Source organism: Bos indicus, chromosome 22, assembly GCF_029378745.1.
Source record: "Bos indicus isolate NIAB-ARS_2022 breed Sahiwal x Tharparkar chromosome 22, NIAB-ARS_B.indTharparkar_mat_pri_1.0, whole genome shotgun sequence".
Taxonomy (NCBI): domain Eukaryota; kingdom Metazoa; phylum Chordata; class Mammalia; order Artiodactyla; family Bovidae; genus Bos; species Bos indicus.
The window spans coordinates 58,510,660-58,531,287 of record NC_091781.1 but is presented as its reverse complement, the minus strand read 5'-3'; the positions used below and the strand labels follow the sequence as shown (position 1 = coordinate 58,531,287).

Genomic DNA, 20,628 nt, shown 5'->3' with positions numbered 1-20,628 from the left:
CACGCCCCGCTCCGTGGAGAAGGACCCAAGGGGCAAGCCACCGCCACCCCGAGGCGACGGTCCCTGGGAACCACGGAGCAATGGGAAAACGGACTGCCACCTCCCAGTGCTTGCAGTCGTCTCCACTTGCTTTCAGCAAATACTCCCCACGTGAAAGCGGTCACCTCATGAGTCTGCTGATGAAATCCTCCCCGCGGGAGTTTCTGTGTACCACTCAACATACAGCATAAAACCCAACAAGAGAACAGACGATCCCCAAACGCACGGTTCTGGCTTTGTTTCCTTCCCGTCTCTCTCTTTAACTGAGATCGCTCACCTCATGTGACATTAAAATTGGGGCTCCAGACGGGCTCCTTGAGGGTTAGTCGTGGGGGAAAGGCCCCCGCCATCCACCAATGAGTCCTTGTGTCCTGGGTGGCTACTCCGGGTGGAGGAGGAGCAACCTTGACCGTCAGGAGAAGGGCCTGGTATACTAACCAGGGGGGGGCCCCCCGCTAGTCCCTTCCTGTCTCTGGACCTCAGTTTTCCCACCTGCACGATAAGGCAGTTGAACAAGAAAAAGTACAACCCATGATTGTTCTCTGTTAATGCCCTTGACTCTCGACCCCTCCTCTCACACGGTGACTTTGCAGCGCCCCCCAGCCAAGGTAGCCTGTCCCCGAGCCTTGATTCTAGATTCAGATTCATGACTCGCTTTGTTCAAGAGGCTGGAGAGCAGCGGCTCGCAGCCCAGCCCCGGGGGTGCTGTGTGCCCCCACCTCCTCTCCTGGTCCTGGTCGTCACCTGGCCCACTGGGGTGATGAGAGAACAGAAGCCCAAGGAGGAGAAAACCAGAGCTCCGGGGAGGAGCGCCCTGCGTGGTTAGCCTCCACAGCACATGCCTGAGTGCCTGGTCGGGGCGCTGACGCGGGGCACGCTTCCCACTCCTGTCAAGGCCACCAGGAAGGCCTGTCAAGCTCCAGGCAGAGCCCAGGAGCGAACGGGCTGAGGGGAGGGGTCCAAGGCTGCAGCCGCGTCACTCAGACTCTGAGACAAGCGGCAGAAAGCCGCCCCTCAGGGTTCGGCCAGAAGGGAATTCATGCCGTGCTCTGTAGCAGGTCACCTACTGCTGAGTAATGCTCCTGACAAACCGTCCCCAGCGTCGGTGAGCTTGTAACTGCCGTCACTCACGCCCAGGGCCAGGCGGCCGGGGGTAGGGATGCGTGTCTCTGGTGCCCTGGGCCCCCCTGTGATTCTGTCAACGGCAGAAGCACACGGAGGGTCAGGGGAACTGGTGAGGCCTCTAAGCCCAGGCTCTGAATGGACACGTGGTCACCTCCACCCACATGGCCAAAGCAAGTCACGTGACCTCCACGGCGGTGGGGTCACGCGTTCAGCCTCGGGGGAGGTGCAGGGAGGCAGAGGGCTGGGAGGAACGTGCAGCCCACTTACCACCTGTTACCCTGGTGCCACCGCGGGCTGGCGGGTAGGGAGGCCCCCAGGTGTTAGGAAGGCTGCTCTGCAGACGGGGGAACACGAGCCCCCTCCCACTGCAGACGGTGGGCCTGCACCTCAGCCACCTCATCTGTAAACCCCGTGCCTTTCCCACCCACCTGGACGCCCAGGCTGTGGTGTGTCTCAGAGCTGGTGTCTCAGACCTTGAGATGTAACATGTCTAATACGGCCCCCTCCCCGCCCCCAACACACACAGACACAGAGAAACAGGAGGAGACAGAGAGAAACAGAGTTATTTTTTTGGCCAAACTTAGGAATTCTAGAGGGGAAAAAAGCCTATATGCAATACTATATTTTTAGCACGAAATGGTGCTGAAAGCATTTTTTGGCACCCTTGAGAGAGTGAAAGTTGCTTGGTTAGCTCGGGAACAGAAAACGGAGGCAAGTCACCGGGTTTTGTCAACGCCCTCGCCTCCGGCCGCGTCTGGCTGTTTCCAGTAGCACGTGCTTTAAGATGACGGTGACGTCCGGGGAGAAGAAAGCCCAGACCTCTCGGCCGTAGGCCCGGGTGTCCATCCAGTTCTGTCAGGGGTCAGAGTGCCTGAGATGAGCAAAGGGAGGAAGACGCAGCGATCAGGGAGGAGACCAGCTGGGAGCTCTGTCAGGGGTCAGAGTGCCTGAGATGAGCAAAGGCAGGAAGACGCAGTGATCAGAGGGAGGAGACCAGCTGGGCAGACCCTGACACCTCTCCATTTTCATCTGAAAGAAGTTGAGGGGGTCAACATCCAGACCTCCAGTCAACCCTGAAGGAATACCATACATGATCATTTCCTGAAGGAACAATCATCCGTGGCCCTCGCCTCCAGGGGCTGGGAAGGGTCATGGACACAGACTCTGGCCAACAGGTAAGGTGGGAGCTGTTTGCTGAGGAGCCTTCCACAAGAGAAGCCTTCAGTCCTTAGAAAGAGACAGGGAGGGTTTGTCTCTGTGCTTCTTCTTCTGGACGCTGCCATGTCCAGTCGTGATGTGACACCTGGATCCTGGCGGCCACCTTGTGCCACTGAGGGCCGTGCCTGAGGGCTGTGCTGACTTGTACTGAGTGCTGCGTGCCAGGTGGGCCCTGTGCTGAGCATGTGTGCGTGTGTGAGTCACTCAATTGTGTCCAACTCTTTGCAACCCCATAGACTGTAGCCCGCCAACCTCCCCTGTCCATGGGATTCTCTGGACGATCTCTCTAGAGGAGATTCTCCATTCTCCTCTGTCCTGGGTCTCCCACATTGCAGGCACCTTCTTTACCGTCTGAGCCACCAGGGGCATATGGTATCATTACATGCTTTCTAGGTATTCCTGTGGACCAGACTGTGGAGACACACCAGGTCTGCTCCCATCCTCGAGGCTGGACCAGCCAGGGTGGGGCAGTGGGGTTGATGATGGTCACAGAGATCCCTCAGAGGGGAGGGAGGCCTGGGTGTGCAGCCAGAGAAGAGGCCCATAGAACAGACCCGCTCCCCACATTCACACAATGGGAAGTGGCAACGCCAGCCTGGGTGGGCTCCGGGCAGGACGCAGGGGACTCCGGTAATAATCACACTCGTGTTAAGAAATTAAATCGAGCTTTATTAAATAAACCAGGTAGAAATGCGCCTATTTACATCCAAGTTGTCAGTTTGAGCTCAAGTAATATGCCAAGGCACAATTCTTCCTGTCTCTAGCTTTAAAAAAATAAATTGCATGGTCCAGCCCCGAAGGACTGAGGCAGATTCAGGCATACGGCTCAGGTTCAAAGCTGGAGGCCCCACGGCAGGGTCCACGCACGCCGGGCTCTGGGGCTTCCTGGGGGCGGCCCGGCTCCCTGGCCACGGGAGGGCTGCGTCCTGGAGGTCTCAGCTGCCGCATGGACGAGGGCTGGGTGGGAGGCTGTTTTCCGAGCTGCCTCTTCCCTGGCCCGTCTGGGGAGCTGCCTTGAGGGAGCCTGTCCCGCAGGGCGGTGGAGGCTCAGATCGGCAAGGTGCTTCGTACAGAAGGAGGGGCGGAGAACGCGGGCCTGTGCGTGGGCAGAGGACTGAGCACACGGGCGGTGCCTGGCTCCAGGTCAAGGACGCCTCCCTGATTCCGACTCTGAAGCCCCTGTGCTGATAGTGAAGCCGGGACAGGCAGGACGGGCTGTCCCCTGGGGCGGAGGCCAAGTTCACCGCCGGGGAAAACAAAGAACCACAGAGGACACTGTCCGTTCACAGCGGCCCTCGGTGGGGGCAGGAGGAAAGGCTCCCAGCTCCGGGAGTTTCAGGAGCCCCTGAGGCTGATCTGGGCGCCCTGGCCCAGCCCTGAGGCTCCTCGTGTAGCCCTGGGGTGGCCCCGGTCACTCGCGACCATTTGCTCCAATCATTTCCCAGTAGGAGCCGGACGGGGGAAATGTCGGGTTTCCAGAGAGAAAAGAACTGACACAAATAAAAAACATCACTGACAAAGTCCTTTCCCTGAGAACACTGCTGTCACAGCATCTACAGAGCCCTGGTCCACAGACGGCCGCCTGCTCTAAGTCCTGAGAACGGTGCGATTCTAGAGACTCCAAAATAATAAAAGCTGCGTGTGCTTCAAGAAACCCCAGACAACAGGTCGAGGAGGGAGCCAAAGTCTTCGCCTCTGCAAGACTCAGTAAAACAAAACAATAAAAACAAAACAAAACAAAAACCCCAAACAACAAACTTAAGTTCCTACATGTAAGACTGAGCTCGTGGGCACAGCCTAGACTCCAGATACGGCAGGGGCGGCGCTGATGGTGGCAGTGGCGGCCGGGGCCAGGGCTCGCTCCAGGCTGGACCCGGCAGGCCTATCCCCGGGGGCGGTGGGGTCCAGGGTCTCGGCCCGCTGCCTAGTGGGACGGGTACCATGGGCTCCACAGCCCTGAGGCGGGGCTGGTTCGGCGGGCAGGAGGGAGTGCATTGAAAGGTGGTGGCGATGAGGCAGCAAAATCTAGGTGGGAAGAGAGACGCTGTCAGCTGAAGGGAGACCTCGACGCCCCTGGATCCCGCAGGCCCACGCCAGACGATGGTCAGGAAGCGGCCCAGGCTCCCGGGCTGGTAGGCGGGGTCCACAGGGGCCTGCCGAGCTGCACAGGCAGAGGCCTGGGCCACAGCCTGACCTCCCAGAGCGCACAGCCTGCCGGGCAGAGACTCAGAATCCCAGGACCACGTCCCATCCGGGGGCACTCGGGGAAAGGGGCCTGTCCATCTGGGCAGTGAAAGCTATAGGAACAGACTCCAAAGTGTGTGGGTGGAAGGGTCTGGGGTGCTCAGGAGGCAAGGCGAAGCCCCCGGCACGACTTCCGCAAAACAGGGAGGCGTGTGCTGGGGGATGCGGGTTGCAGGGCGAGCGCCCACTGCAGGACAGCTGATCAACAGGACAACGACAGTAAGTAACAGGACGACTCTGTGGTCAGAGTCGACACAGGGAAGCGAGCTGCTGAGCAGTCCACGGCCTCCCCTGGGCGTCACAGGCCTGAGAGCTAGCCTGGACAAGGGCTGTGATTCTGGGGTCCAGGACACGTGGAAGGTCTGGTTACCCAGCAACGTGCATCTATACAGAAAGCTGTGTCCTCTTCCAAGAAACTCACAGGCCCCTTGAAGCCAGGCCATGCCCCGTGTAGGTCAGTAGACACCCCCTCAAGGGTTCTTTGTGTAGAGGAGGGAACCCTTAAAAGGGAATAGGGAGACACAGGGCCGCCATGTACAGCGGTGCAGGTTGCACACTGCACAGCCCCAGGGGACGCCACTCACGGGGTCACCAGGGCCTCAGGACCGCAGAGACAGCTGGACTATGAAGAGGAGTGAGTCATGCGATTCTTCTCTGAGCATCATCTCCTCGAGACCGCCCAAACCCTCACCTCTGAGTCAGCCCATCCGCCCCTTGCTGAGAGCCCTAGGAAGCGGCGCCAGTGTGCTCCGGCAGACCCAGGATCCCTGGCCCCAGCCCCTCTGCCTTGCCTGGTCTGCCCCAGGGAAAGCTCTCCTTGCCCAGGACTGACGTCCACCAGCTCCCGTTCCCCGGCCAGTGCCCGGACCTGCCCTCTGGGGCTCACACCCCAGCTGCAACTCACGCCCGGGGCAGGGCCTCGTGAGACCCGGGGTCCCCCACCCCTGGACCGCTCCGCGGGGCAGCTACTCACAGTGAGGGCTGTGCTGAGGGCTGGCTCTCGGGGAGAGGGCTGGCGTGGCGGGGGGCTCCTGGGGGGCGCAGACTGCGTGGTAGGCTGAGAGAGGCACGGGCGGCTATTAGAGTGGGGGCGGGGACGGCAGGGCAGACGGAGGGGGACGCGGAGCGCCCAGCTCACCTATGATCGTGGCCGCCGTCCCGGCCAGCAGGGCGAAGAGCGTGAAGAACATGGCCTGGTAGGAGTCCAGGACGCGCTGGAAGAGCCCGGTGCCGTCTGCAGCCCAGGACACAGTCACCAATGAGCCCACAGAGCCCCGAGTGCTGTGCCCGCACTCTGGGGGAGGGGCCGGGCCTGAGCCCAGTCAGCCCAGGGCCCGCCCTGTCCATCTCCTGAGCCCACCCCCTGGGCCTGGGGCCCGCCCCATCCATCTCCTGAGCCCACCCCCTGGGCCCAGGGCCTACCCCGTCCATCTCCTGAACCCACCCCCTGGGCCCAGGGCCTGCCCCGTCCATCTCTGGCTGCTTGACCCCCCCCAGGCTGGACCCAGGACCCTGCCTCCTGGAGCAGGGAGGAGGCTCAGCTTCCGCCCCTTCAGGGGCGTGCTGCCCCGAAAGCCAAGGCCGTGCTCAAGGGGTACAATTCAGTCACGTTTAACAAGACCTCCGGCTGCCCTGTGAGCGCAGATGGGGGTGAGGGGAGTGAAGCCCGCCTGCCAGTGACTCGGTCACTCGCTCCGGGGGGCACGTGCGTTTCTGCTCCTCCCGCCCCCAGATTCCCGGTTCCGCCGCTGGCCGCCCTCCCCCCGGGGCCCTGTGCCGTGACTCACGAGCACCCAGGCCTCGGCGGTCCATTACGAAGGCCACGGTGACTGGGATGGTGACAGCCTGGTCAGTGCTGGGGCTGGAGAAGGTCAGGGTGGTGGACAGAGGGCCCTGGCTGCCGGCCGCGGGGTCGGAGATGCCGACTGTGTAGGTGACGAAGCTCGGCAGCCCCAGCGACTTCTCCTTCACGAAGGCCAGCACAGCTGGGGACCCCGACTTCACCTGGGAGAGACATCAGAGCTGAGGATGTGAACGCCGGCTCAGTTGTGTCTGACTCTCCGTGACCCTGGGGACTGTAGCCCACCAGGCTCCTCTGTCCATGGGATTCTCCAGGCAAGAATACTGGAGTGGGTTGCCATGCCCTCCTGCAGGGGATCTTCCCGACCTAGGGATCGAACCTGCATCTCTTGCATCTCATGCATTGGCAGGTGGGTTCTTTACCACTGCGCCACCTGGGGAGCCCCAGGGCTGAGGGGTGCACCCCCACTTCTTCCTGACACTCATGGTGCCCTGCTAGCTGGGCATATCCAGCCGACAGGCACGCAACCAACAGAGTCAGAGGAGCACGCTGTCTAGGCCGGGTGTTTTTTAAAAGGACAAATCAGTACCACGGAATTCTAATCAACAGCTCCTTTTAAATAACGCTGCGCTACGTGAGCCATCCCCAAACTCGCTTCCCGAGGGGGCAGCCGGAGCTCTGTCATTGGGCTGTCAGATGCCAGCAGCCCAGCCCAGGGCCCGGCAGGTGCTCCCCCGTCAGCAGCCAATTCATCTCTGCCTCACTCTGCAGCCAAGGCTGCCGCAGCGAGACCAGAGAAGGCCGAGGAGACGCCGGCGAGCCCTGCACACAGCGCCCCGAGCTCCTCCACCCTGCCGGGCCCCGGAACCCCTGTCCTACACCACCCTTCGGCACACAGGGTGGCCCAGGCCCAGAGCTGGGGACCCGCTGTCGGCAGGCGTGCAGGATCTGCGATAGGTGAGGGCTCAGCTGCTCGCCCTGCTCTCGGTCACCACGCGTCCTGCCCTGAACTCACTCGTGGACACGTGACGTGCTTACTAGCACGTGCTGCAGAGGAAAGGAGCAGCCACGCCCCTCACACAATCATACGGGCCGACAGACAGGCCCGGAAAGACAGAGGCAGGAGGAGAGGGGGCGACAGAGGAGGAGGTGGTCGGATGGCATCACTGACTCAATGGACGTGACTTTGAGCAAGCTCTGGGAGACAGTGAAGGACAGGGAAGCCTGGCGTGCTGCGGTCCACGGGGTCACTGAGTCGGATACGACTTAATAACTGAACAACAATAGACAGGGATTCTGCTCTGGGGAAAAAGAACGGTCAAGATCATTCAGCTCTGTGCTCATTTCCAGGAGAGGCGGCCCAGGACTTCACGGCTGCAGCTGGTCCTGCCCGCCTCCCCCTCCCAGGGGCCTTGGCTCCCGCCTGCTCAGGGCTCACCTCCAGGTGCTCCAGAACCTCCATGGCGCCAAAGACCTTCACCTCGGAGCTGGTGTAGTGGTTGCTCAGGAGGATTTCGGCCTGGTCGGCGTAAAGCCCCGGGCTGAAGGGCACCTCGGCCCCGACCTGCTCCGCCGGGGAGGGGCTGCCCGGGAGGCTCGCTGTGACCAGCAGCGCCGTCCGCTTCAGGCTGAGGTGCTTCAGCTGCCGCTCCGTCAGCGGGAGCATCGTCACGGAGCACAGGTACCGGCCTGCAGAGACAGGGCCACCGTTCCGCCCGGGCCCCTCCCCACCCAGGCCCTGCCGCCGCCCCTTCCCCCTGGAGGCGCCCGGGTAAGGCATGCCGTCCTCCAGGGGCCTCCTGGGAAGGCCCTCTTCAGTGTCCCCGCCCGCCCTGGGCCCCCTTTCTGGGCCCAGAGCTCTCGAGTATCCTGGAATCCTCCGTTCACGGACTCCCCTGGGGCAGGAACGCCAGGTCCATGTGTGAGTCTCGGGGCCCCACCAGGCTGGCTCAGGGCGGGGGTGAGGGACGGGTGAACCAACACCATGGCCCAGCGCTGGCCCCATGCCCGGCGGGGCTGACCCCTCCACAGCCGGCACCCCAGGTGCTGCAGGAGGTCCCACGGCCGCCTGGCTGGGACTGTTTGGGGTCCACGCCTGACCCACAGCAGGTGCCTGGGCTGAGTGGCCACTGCTGAGGGGGCCTTGGGAGGCTCGGTGAGCGGGGACCAGGGCGCCTGGGATGGGTCACCCCGTGCTCCTGCCAGCCAGGCGCCTCGAGGCCAGTCCCTTCCTTTCCTCCTCCCCCACTGCCACCAGCTGGGAGCCCCCAGCGAGTCGGCATCCTGGCTGACTCTTTGTCCTTCAAGTCGGGGTAACATTGACCCCGTGTGGGGCCATGCAGGTGAATCCACAGGGCCTGGGACAGCTGAGGGCCTACTCTGTGCTAGGCCCGACTCAGTCCTGCACACAGCATGCCCACAGGTGCACCCTGGATCCCAGACGGCAGCCAGAGGGACAGATACGGAGTGGACAGAGGAGGGCCTCGCCTCGGCCTGCAGCCACACTCGCTGGGTGACGCCGGGCCGTGCGTCCTCAGGAAGAGCTGAGCGACGCACTGCACGCCCGGCCACAGAGACTCTCACGACAACACTGACTCGAGCCGGGCGCCGAGCAGGCTCATCACGGGGACCCTCCTGAGCTGTCGCTTGCTCCCGTGACGGCGGCCCTCCTCTCAGAGCCACCCCATGGGGCCGGCCGCCAACTCCCCGGCTCCGGTCAGCTGGTCTGTGGAGCAGCTCCACTCCAGAAACGCCCAGGACTCTAAGAGTGAATAAGGGCCCTGCCTCTGCGGAGCCCCCTGCCAGAGCCTCATCATGCTGGCGGTGCAGGGCACCACCCTTCCTTCCCAGGTCTTGAAGGCAGCAGCCCCCAAGCTCTGAGCTGAGAAGACCAGGAAAGGCCTTGGACCAGGTTTCTCAGCTCGGAAGCGCGTCCTCTCCCCGGGTGGAGGCAGCCACTGGGGGAGGAACGCGAACCCTCCCGGAGGTCGCAGTGACCCAGACGCCAGGATGACCACATTCGTCCCCAGGACAGGCTCCTGACAGACACGAGCCCCACAGAGAGACCGCCATTGTGAGCCAGACACACCACAGACACACCCAGCGTGCAGGTCATGTCCCCTCCAGACCCACAGGCTCACCCAGGGCGGCGTCAAACTCGGGCTCCGCGGTAAAGACCTCTCGTGCCGGGAAGTCGAAGACGTCCTGCTTGAACTGCAGCTGGCAGCCGAGGAGGGCTTCTGGGCGCAGGGCCGCGATGCCTTCCGCCTGGCCGGGGGAGCACTCGCCTGCACACGGGGGAGCAGTGAGAGGTGCCACACGCAGGCCCCCGGCCCCCGCCTCAGCCCTAGCCTGCAGAGCCCAGCACAGGACGCCAGAGCAGACCACGCGGGGGCCGGCTGCTCCGAGAACCAGACCTGCGCCACAGCCCTCTTGACGACCACAGCTTATGGAGGCTGAGGGAACGGGCCATGTCAGCATTTGCTCAGAGCCTGCATCCAGAGAGCGTCCAGAGGCTGGGCAGCTGGGTCTGCCCCTGGCAGCACGTGTGCGTGTACATGTGCTCAGCCGTGTCTGACTCTCTGCGACCCCGTGGACTGTAGCCCACCAGGCTCCTCTGTCCATGGGGATTCTCCAGGCAAGAACATTGGAGTGGGTTGCCAAGCCCTCCTCCAGGGGATCTTTTGGATCCAGGAATCGAACACTCGACTCCTGAGTTTCCTGCATTGACAGGCGGGTTCTTTACCACTGAGCCACCAGGGGAAATGGGCAATTCACCCCTGGACACCGGTTCCCCACTGGCACCCTGAGCGCTGTTCCTGCCCAGGTGCCTTGGAGTGGGGAGAGGCCGCCACGACGCAGCAAAGCTGCCGCAGATCGATAGCACTGGCGTTTAATTCTACTGGTTAAGTGGTGTTTTGCTGTGGTTTTTTTTCTTTTTTTTAAAAAAACAACCTGTATGGATGCACTTGGGTTTCCCTGGTACTCAGCTGGTAAAGAATCCGCCTGCAATGCAGGAGACCCAGGTTCGATCCCTGGGTCAGGAAGATCCGCTGGAGAAGGGAAAGGCTACCCACTCCAGTATTCTTGCCTGGAGACTCCCATGGACAGAGGAGCCTGGCGGGCTACAGTCCACGGGGTCGCACAGTCGGACGCGACGGAGCGACTGAGACAGCACAGCCTGTGGACACACTTACTTCCGGCAGCTGCTGTCCAGGACTGTCGTGGGCAGGGGAAGAGGTTGACTATTCCATGCAGGACTCGAATTACGAAAATCAGAATGAACAGCGAGGCCGGCTAGGCCAGCTTTTCAGGGCTGTGTGGTGGCAGGGGGCGGCTTTCTCTAGTTGGGTGCCCGGGGCTGACATTGCATCGCCAAGCCCCAAAACAGGCAGTTTCTCAGCACTGGGCCTTCAGAAACATCTCTCACTGCTTCTGCCTTGGAGGACTCGAATTTCTAAAGAGCTGGAGGGGGCGTTAAATGGGCCAGCCAGGGTTAAATGCCCTCTCAGGAGATGGGGAGGCGAGTCTGAGCAGGAAGGACACAGAATCCAATCTGAAGGGCCCACTCCCCAGCCCGGCAGGGCCCCCCAGGCCTCCTAGCCCCTCACTCCCTACCTCTCAGGTTGGAGCTCCGGTCTCCCACTGTGACCATCACTTTGAAGGCTGAGACCTTCTGGAAGCTGCCCTGGACAGGGCGGGCGTACCGGGCCACAATCCTCTGAGGCAGGCTGACCACGATCTGGGGAGGAAGCCAGGGTGGGTCGTTGAGTGCCCGGGAGCAAGTACCGCCCTTTCCACGGTACAGGGGGCAAGGCTGAGGCTCCGTGGCCACGTGATTTGCGTGGATGGGGCAGAGCTGGGCTAGACCCCATGGTGGCTGGACGCCCCCATGGAACCAGCTGCCTCTCCCAGCATGGGGCAGGGTCGATGTCAGGCCTGAAATCACGCGGCCTCTTCTCTGAACGTCAGCTCAGTTAATTAACCTTTCAGCGAAGAGAGAAGGACCTGTTTTACTTCAGTGCCATTCATTCAAGAAGAACCAGCCTGACCAAATGCAGGCTCACACAGGCATTTTGAGGGGTGGTCTCTCCCCGCTCACCCCTCCCATGCAACGCCTCCTCCTCCGCCCCGGGGAGAGGCCCCAGACCCAGCTCCACTGCTCCTGCTCCGGGAGGCCCTGTTTGTTCCCACCGCCTCTAGGGCTGCAGACCCCCCACGCCCCCACCCTTCGCCGTCTCCAGCGTTCAGCCCTAGAGCTCCTAACACAGCTGCCCAGCTGCGTGGTCCCCAGCCCCGCTGAGGAGCCACAGCCACCTCAAACCCCCATCACCCGTCCCCAGCTCCGCCCTTCCTCCCTGCTCCCCTCTTTGCTCCCCTCTCATCGCCCAGGCCAGACCCTGACACTCACTCCCAAGGCTTCCTCCTCCTAAATGGTCGCCGAGCTCCGATGACCCTCCCTCCTGAGTGTCTCCAAACCCTTAGTCTGCCCCACCTAGGGGCCCCAGGCCTCACTGCCCCCTCCCTCGGGCTCCTGGACTCGGCCAGGTACCAGGCAATCTTTCCAAACGTACCTCTCATCGACATCACTCTTTGCCTTAAAAAAATTCTCTGATGAATCCCTACTGCATCTGGCCTAAGTTACAACGTCCTTACCCTGAACAGCAGCAGCTCATGTCTGTCCTAAGGGCTTCACACCCGTGAACGACTCATTTATTCCACACAACAATGTCAGCCCCGCTTTGCCAGTAAGAAAACTGAGGCACAGAGAGGTTAAAGGACAACCCGAGGTCACACTGCCTGTCCGCGTCCAGCCGGGATTTGAACCCACACAGCCTGGCCCCAGAGCCCGCACACCTAACCACGCTAGGAGCTACCTGGAATTGAACGCATGTTCTGATGGACAGGGAGGCCTGGCATGCTGCAGTCCGTGGGGTCACAGAGTCGGACACGACTGAGCGGCTGAACTGAGCTATGATCCGATCGCAACGCCAGCCTCCGCTGCCCCAGAGCTGGCTCTCAAAGCCTGCACACGTTTGCTGGGTGGTGCCCTGCTTTGCAGCCCCGCCCCTGCCCCCACCGCCCAAGCCTGTCCAGCTGACCCCCGGGGCTTCTCGGGGTGGGGGTCACTGCTCTGTCGGTCACACGGTGCCTCTGTCTGCACTAGCTCGCCCCAGCAGCAGCGCTGAACACGCCTGCTATTAGGTCACACTGCTGGGTTCCACGGAGCACACGCTGCTTGGAGAATGAGACAGACGCGTGGAAAGCAGCCAGACTCTGCTCATTGATTCATTCTCGGCTGGAGATAGACAGGAGAGAGAGCGGTCTTGTTCGCCTCCACAAAGACTCCAAAGGTGACTCGCTGGGGGAGGCTGGCTTTGCTGGTGATGCCAAATGGCTGCACAGGGCCGCCCACGGCCGCCACGCCTGGGGGGACGCCCACGCGGACAGTCCTGCCCACGGGGCTCCGTCGAGGTGGCGTGGGCGCGGGGATGCCTCCAAGAGGCTGCCTCTGTCCTCCCACTGCTGTGGACGGGGGTGCCAGCAGCCTGTGAGGAGAGGCCGGCCCCCCACCAGGCTCGTGACCCCCAGCCAATTGCCTCGCGAGGCGCTGGAGCTTCTTACATGAAGAAGAGAAGCAGTCAGCAGGGAAGATGAGCTCTCCACCCCCCGGGAGTCAAATGTGTGCCCAAGGCCCACCTCCTTGTAGGTCCTCAGGTGCCCGGAGACTTCATAGTAGACAGTCACGGAGCCTGGCTGCCAGGCCACGGCCACGCCTGTCTTGGGGTCGACGTGGAGGATGCTGCTGGCTGACGAGCTCCAGGTCCCGGGGACTCCTGGGAGGGGAAACTGTGCGTGACCCCTTTCCCACACCTCACACTCCAGTCGTTCCCGTCGCGTCTGTCTCACCGGGCAGCGTCCCCGCTGCCCCAAGCCTGCCCCCACCCCCCAGCTCCTGGCCACGCCACCTGCTCCCCGAGTGCCACCCCGCAGGAGCATGCCACCTGCTCCTGCCCAGTGCCTCCCCGCCGGGAACCTCACGGTCATTTCCCATTCTGGGATGACCCAGGCACTGGTCCTCCAGGGCTGGCCCTCTGCGTGCCATCCCCCAGCATCGCCCCCGCCCAGCCACCCCGCTACGCGATCCTTTTTACACAAACAGAGCAGGTGGCAGACTCTGAGCCGTCACTAGACCGCGGTCCTTAGTGAAAAGCCAACCTCGTTACATAATAAACACGATGAGAACATTCAACAACCACCTTCTATTTGCGGCAAATAATATTTGCTTTTCCTTAAAGGCAGTGTGTAACTTCGTTTTAAAATGAGTTTGTTGTTATCGTTGTGGCTCAGACAGTAAAGCATCTGCCTACAATGCAGGAGACCTGGGTTCAATCCCTGGGTCGGGAAGATGCCCTGGAGAAGGAAATGGCAATCCACTCCAGTACCATTGCCTGGAAAATCCCATGGACAGAGGAGTCTGGTAGGCTACAGTCCATGGGGTTGCAAAGAGTCAGACACGACTGAGCAACTTCACTTTCATCGACTCTTTTGCAACCCCCTGGCCCATAGCCCGCCAGGCTCCTCCGTCCATGGGAGTCTCCAGGCAAGAACACTGGAGTGGGTGGCCATGCCCTCCTCCAGGGGATCTTCCCGACTCAGGGATGGAACCCAAGTCTCCTGCATTGCAGGCGAATTCTTTACCATCTGAGCCACCAGGTCCCTGTAAAGGGCCAGACGGTAATATTTGGGGTTGGACATGTCTGTCTCTGACGCTGCCACTCAGCACACAGATGAAAACAGCTGCTGACACGGGGAGCTGGAGTGCAGCGGAGCACCACTTATAGCCCAGTGCAGGGAGAGGCCGCGGGCTGGCTCCGATCGGGACAGCAGTTTTCCGACGCCTGCTCCAAAACCTCACCAAGCTCCACATGCACACCGGCCCCAGGGGGCAGAGCAGCCCTTCCTGCCTCCCAACCCAAGACACGCGTCCCTCGGCTGGAACCCCTCGTACCTTCTGGGCTGACGAGGGCCGTGGCCAGACAGAGTACATCCCCCACCACCACCGCCCCGGACAGGTCGGGAGAGATGGCCTGCAGGACGGGCAGCGGGACGAAGTCGGAGAGGCCGCCGTGCGCCGCGTCCCACGCCCTGAGCAGCGTCAGGCCCACGCTGACCGTGCGGATCACGCAGGTGTTGTTGGCGACGCCCTTCCCAATCTGCACGAACTCGTCCCTGCAGCACAGGAGACGTGGCTCTAAGTCTCGGGAGCGGCCCCAGCTCCCAAGGAGGGTCTGGCACAGGTTCCCGGCTGGGCCCCGCGCCTGCCCACTGCGCCCTGATGCCGCCTGGCTCAGGTTCACGGAGCAGCTGTTCTAGGTGAGGGGCCTCGGGCCATACCAACCAGACTCCCCCACCACCCACGGCCCAGACAGCACGCCCTGCTTCAGCACCCCCACGTCCCACGGGGAGGCCGAGGCCCAGAGCAGGTGATGAGGCTGTGCTCCCAGCCCGCCCGAGCAGGGAGCCAGGATACTCTGGGGCCACGGGCAGCCCTCAAACAAGTAACTGGGACAAGGGCATGGCCCCTGCCCACCTGCTTTCTCATCTGCTGAGTGGGGCTGACCATGTACCCACATCACAGGCTTGACGTGAGCAGCAAACCCGGTCAGCAGCTGGAAAGAGCTAAGGTCAGCGCCAGGCGTGTGGGTACACGCGGGCACTCGGGAACGACAGCCCCTGCGGGCTGGGAGGGACGGCTGGGCTGAGCAAGCGGAGGGTCAGGGCCCCAGCTCCATGGCCTCCCTCCCCACGCCCCCGCCTCCCGAGCCCTGAGCGCTCTCTTGGAGACGGATGAGCCAGCCACGGAAGGGCCCATGTGACTTCCACAGGGGAGTTGGGGGGCTGGACGAGGGGCGGCCTGTGCCCCAGACCTGCAGATGCCCTGCTGTGTGCATGGAGCACCCCACAGTCCAAAGGCCCTCGTGACCACAGCCTCAGCTGGTGGCCCCGAGGACGAGGCCACTTTCCCACACAACAGGTGTAGATATGGCAGCCTGGAGGGGTGACCCATCCATCCAGGCTCACAGGCCCCAGAGAGAGCAGAGCCAGGCTTGACTCAGGCCCAACTCCAGACCCTGCTCTCCCATTGCCTGGGCCCAGGTGTGCTCAGCGCAGGGCACATGTCTGCTCCAGGGCCCGCGGGAAGCCCAGGCTGAAGTGGTCACCAGCCCCTGGTATTGACCTGCTGTGCCCGGAGAGGACACGCTGGAGCCCTGCTGCCTCCTTCCGGGTCTGAGGCTCCTCTCAGCTCCTCCTGGCTTGGCCTACATCCCCTGGGATGGTGGTCCTCAGCCTTGACAATCACCTGAAGGCCTTGTTACACCCAAGTGTCCTGAGAACGTGCATTAAGGGTTCCCGGGCAACGGCGATGCTGCCGTGTGGGGACCACACTTTGAGAACTTCTGCTCCAGTGCACTCACAGGTGGGCAGGTCTAGCCTGGGGCCACAGCTCTCTTTCCTGGAGACCACTCCCCTCCCCCTCATATTTGGCCTGAGGCTGCAGTTTTATTCCGGAAGTGTCAGCCGAAAAGAACTGCCCTTGCAGCGCAAATGGAACCTGGTATTCAAACCCTGCTCTCTGGCTGTGTGGCCTGAGACACGTGGCCTGACCTCTCTGGGCCTCTACAAATGGGCAGCAGTGAGGAGTCAGCAAGACGGCACGTAGGCAGGCCTGCACACAGCAGAGGCCAGTGACCATCGGACCCCGTCCTGGCCGACCCGAGCGTTGGAAGGCATGCGCCTTCTCCGATCGGCTTTTGCAGAGGGAGCAGCGAGCGCTGCGCGTCCACTGACTGCAGGGCCAGGGCTGTCTGCATCTCCCCTGCAGCCCAGCTCCCACAAAGGCTTAGCAAAAACCTCCAGCCACAAACCCCAACCTCTGGGCTCCGCTTCCTGGGCATTAGGGGACGTCCCTGCCGAATGACTGTGTCTCATAATAAAGACTCTCGGTAACGGCCCCTCATGCCCACTGCCTGGCCGAGCCTGGTGCTTCTCCTGGGGTCTGAGAGTGGGGTGAACACCCTGCTCTTGGGAACCATGAGTGACGAACTCATCTTTCAGCAGCGCTGGCTTCTCTGCGTGGTCATCAGTCACTGTGTGAGTCAGATCTGGATCTGATGGAGACGTGACTCCACGTGGGGAATGCGGGGGGTCAACCGCCTACCTGTTGGTTGCAAAGTTGAGGACGGAGTTGTGAGCGTGGAAGACGTCTCCGGAGTTGTCGTGGAAGTGGACAGTGAAGGTCACAGTCACGCCCAGGGGCAGGGCCACCAGGGCCTCCTTGTTCCGAGTGTGCAGGGCAGGGCTCATGGAGATCCTCAGGTAGGAAACAGGGGACACCTGGGGACAGCAAGCAGCCGCGGTGACAACTGTACCAGGGGCGCCCCCAAGAGTCCCCCAGGACGGGCGCCCACTCCAGCTGCTCCCCAGCACATGACGCCTGGGGGCGAGACCGACTTGGGGTCTTGGAGAGACTGGCCCAGCCCAGATGCTGGCCCTCCTCCTCCCTGCGGTGGCTGGCCTCATTCCGAGGAAATCTAACCCACAAGAGTCAGAGTCCACGACTGTGAAAAATTAGATCATTATTCATGTTGCAAAAACATCCCCTGGGCTTTGAATGCTGGGCTGCGTCGGAGGACCTGGCTCTCCAGGCATTTAAAGTAGAAACAATGTCCGCTCGGACGGCGGTGGTATCTGGGGTTCACTGCATGCTGCCGAGGTGCCTGGAGGTGCTCCAGGAAAGGGGGGATGGGAAAGGAAGGGACGACAGCTTTAGGGAGCCTGGGAACCCAAGGTCCTTAGAGAGCCACCTTGGTTCTCTGTCTCCAGTAAAATCCATCGTGGCCAAAACGCCAGCCCCTCAAAGACCCCACTTTCAGGGATGGGCACACAGCTGGCACTCAGTACCATCTGGTGACCCGAGACGCGTCCTCAGTCACTTTCGGTCACTTGGAAACTAGGGTTGGGGTTCCCTGCTAGACGCCCATCTTGAAACAAAAAGATACTAATAAGTAAAGACGCCCAGGACCCAAGCAGAGCCTAAATAGTAATATTCAAGAGGTCGTGTATTTGCTCTGTCAGCGAGGATTACACTGTGGTTGTGATGAGATGTGCAAAGAAAATTCTGTTCAGGATAAACCCGGGGACCCTATCCAGGGGCCTCCCAAGGAGAACATCCCGTCTTCAGGAGCAGAGAGGCAGGGGACATACGGGCATGCTGGGCATGGTGGCAGGGGTGGGGGGACCAGGGGGCACCAACCTGGGGCAGGCCGACATGGGCTGGAGCCCAGAGCCTGACTCCCAGCCCCTGGCGGCCTTGGCGACTCGACTGCCTCGCCTGTGAGATGGGCCCCCTCACCCTCCAGGTGCTGTCTGTAACCGAGTGCTTTCTGGGCCAGGACAGCACATGCTGAGTTCATCGCGCTTAGGTGTCTGCTGATCCAGGCACTGATGGCCAGTCAGGACACCGGGGTGCCAGTCCTGCAAACCTCATACGGCTCTGGGCCACAGTTATTCATCTATGAAATGAGCTCATTGATATCAATCATGTCCAAGGATCTCTGCTCTGATACCCAGGAGATGCTTCAGCTTTTCACCTATTACTGCTGTTCAGTCACTCAGTCGTGTCCAAATCTCTGCAACCCCGTGGACTGCAGCATGTTAGGCTTCTGTGTCCTTCACCACCTCCCAGAGTTTGCTCAAACTCATGTCCATTGAGTCGGTGATGCCATCCAACCACCTCATCCTCTGTCGTCACCTTCTCCTCGTGCCTTCAATCTTTCCTAGCATCAGGGTCTTTTCCAATGAGTCAGCTCTTTGCATCAGGTGGCCAAAGTATTGGAGCTTTGGAGTATTGGAGTATTCAGCATCAGTCCTTCCAATGAATATTCAGGACTGATTTCCTTTAGGATGGACTGGTTGGATCTCCTTGCAGTCCAAGGGACTCTCAAGAGTCTTCTCCAACACCACAGTTCAAAAAAATCAGTTCTTTGGTGCTCAGCCTTCTTTATAGTCTCACCTAGGACCTTTAATAGTTTCTTACAATTTCTTGGCTAGAAGGTGAGTATCTTTACTCGCACACCTGCGCGGGGAAAACAGTACTGCTACTCTTATTCCAAGAAGGAGGCAGACGAGATCCTACCTTGACAGCAACAATGATGGTCTGGTTGGCCCCGAAAGCTTCTTGGGCAGTCACTTCGACCATGGACGTGCCGATCACGGACCCCGACGCCAGGAAGCCCTTCTCGTCAACATGCACGACGGGAACCTTCTCTGGCCCGTCCAGGACACGGTAGCTCAAAGAGGCAGCGCCATCCCTTGGGAAAACGAAACACACCCATGCTCGCAGACAACAGCGGCAAGATGGCTGCTGCTCAAGGAGAGAAAGCAACACAATCCTGGCCTCACGACGCACCAGGCCGCCATGCACAGCCTGTTGCAGCTCACTGGCCACCGATGGGAAACCTCATTTGGAAAACCAAGGGTTCCCAGTAGGGCAGCACCTTCCACAGCCAGTCGGCAGGAAGCATGTGAGAGCTGAGGGTCTCATGAGCCACACAGACGCTTGCAGTCAAAAGATCCTTCCATTTTAAGGCTTCCCTGGTGGCTCAGTAGATAAAAATCTCCCTGCCAGTGCAGGGGACACGGGTTCTAGGCTGGTCCGGGAAGATTCCACGTGCCACGGACCAACTAAGCTTGCGCACCATGACTACTGAGCTTGCGCTCTACAGCCTGTGAGCCGCAACTACCGAAGCCTAGAGCCTGTGCTCTGCAACGAGGGAGGCCACCGACATGGGAAGCCCGCGGGCTCTGAGCCGGATGGAGCCCAGAGGCAGTCCCAACGGTCCACCAGCAACTGTGCATCTTCAGACACACAAGTCCCCTCTCCCAGCCTCGGCTTGCTCAGCTGTGAAACGGGAGCGACGGCCTGGCCCCGTCCCACTTCCGCCAATAACTGGATAAAAACAGGCCGTTGCTGTAATAAGAATGTGGTTCGGAAAACTACTGATAACGTGTACCAGAGAGGAGACAAATGACGCAGTCTCTTTTGCTCTTTTACATATTCATGATGTTACAAAGAGAGGAAGGAAAGAAGAGCTCCCAGGCCCGCCCTCCAGTCACCCTCTGCGCCGCAGCCCCACAAATCCTCCGCAGATGACTCCTTAAGCAAATGTCACCGCTTCTGCCTCAAATTCCTGCCCCCTCCATCAACGCCCTCCTCTTAACCTGCAGGACTCCTGCGCATCCTGTGAGACCCGACTCCTGCATGTCCACGGGGGCCGTGCCTCCCCAGAATCCTGGCACGGAGGCCCTCCTTTGGGCTGCGGCTTCATTCCATTACAAGCCTTCTCACACGACACTCCCCTCTCCCCCACCAGACTCCTCCAGGGCACCGCTGTCATCCGACTGGGATCCAGAGTCCAGCTCAGAGCCGGGCGCTGACACTTTTGGCTGTGTGCCCACCGTATGTGGATGTGTGTGTGTGTGTGTGTGTGTGTGTTTCTCCAACGTCCTTGCAATTCCCGACTTTGCAACTGCAGTTCACACACAAAGCACTACCGTGGAACACAAGGCAGGAGTCTGGTGTGCCTGCAGGCTTCAGAACTCGCTTCTCAGCCTTCACAGGCGTCTCAGCAACCCAGGAGGGCCCGAGATCTGCATTTTTCACGTGCCCCCTCCCCCCAGCTGATGTCCCAATTCCCAGACTACACTGAGTGGCAAGTCTTAAAGACACGGGGCATTTGAGAGACTGAACCCCTCCAAGCTGGCACTTTCCCGCCTTTGAAGAACTGGATTTGTGCAGAAAGCATGAGACGGTCTGGGCCGTGGGGAGGAGGAGAAGGGCCCAAGGGGAGATGCTGCAGACAAGCACGGGCCATCTCCGCGGCCGGGAGGAGGAGGAGGACGGCAGGGAGGTGCGGCTGGCCCTTGGCACTCACAGCTCCTGCCGACGTTGACAAATGAGCCGTCGGACGTGAGCGCAGCCTCGCGACCCACATGGAGCCCCGCCGAGTCACGTACCTGTTTGTCTGAAGCTTGATGAATGAGTTCGGTGACATGAGCACGTGTTCCGCTTCTACTTCAGGGCTCAGCAGCCGCAGCTTTTCAAACACCTGGGGGAGAGGGCGATTTCTGCTCTCCCT

General features: G+C 61.1%; 1 protein-coding gene across 4 annotated transcripts in view; it reads right to left on the bottom strand.

Moving 5' to 3' along the window:
• Positions 1-3,030: 3,030 nt before the first annotated feature.
• The window catches only part of NUP210 (nucleoporin 210), a 91,879-nt gene continuing 74,281 nt past the window's right edge, over positions 3,031-20,628 (bottom strand). For 3 of the 4 annotated variants that reach the window (XM_070776986.1, XM_070776987.1, XM_070776989.1), the window contains 12 exons: positions 20,507-20,598; positions 18,627-18,801; positions 16,650-16,825; positions 14,439-14,659; positions 13,127-13,263; positions 11,045-11,168; positions 9,568-9,714; positions 7,866-8,116; positions 6,414-6,630; positions 5,765-5,860; positions 5,600-5,683; positions 3,031-4,407 (listed from right to left, as the gene is read on the bottom strand). In XM_070776986.1, the coding sequence (XP_070633087.1) occupies positions 4,307-4,407; positions 5,600-5,683; positions 5,765-5,860; positions 6,414-6,630; positions 7,866-8,116; positions 9,568-9,714; positions 11,045-11,168; positions 13,127-13,263; positions 14,439-14,659; positions 16,650-16,825; positions 18,627-18,801; positions 20,507-20,598 (1,821 nt within the window). In that variant the 3' untranslated portion in view covers positions 3,031-4,306. Of the gene's footprint in view, positions 4,408-5,599; positions 5,684-5,764; positions 5,861-6,413; positions 6,631-7,865; positions 8,117-9,567; positions 9,715-11,044; positions 11,169-12,311; positions 12,726-13,126; positions 13,264-14,438; positions 14,660-16,649; positions 16,826-18,626; positions 18,802-20,506; positions 20,599-20,628 lie in introns of those variants that run through there. The other variant, XM_070776990.1, reaches the window with a different exon arrangement.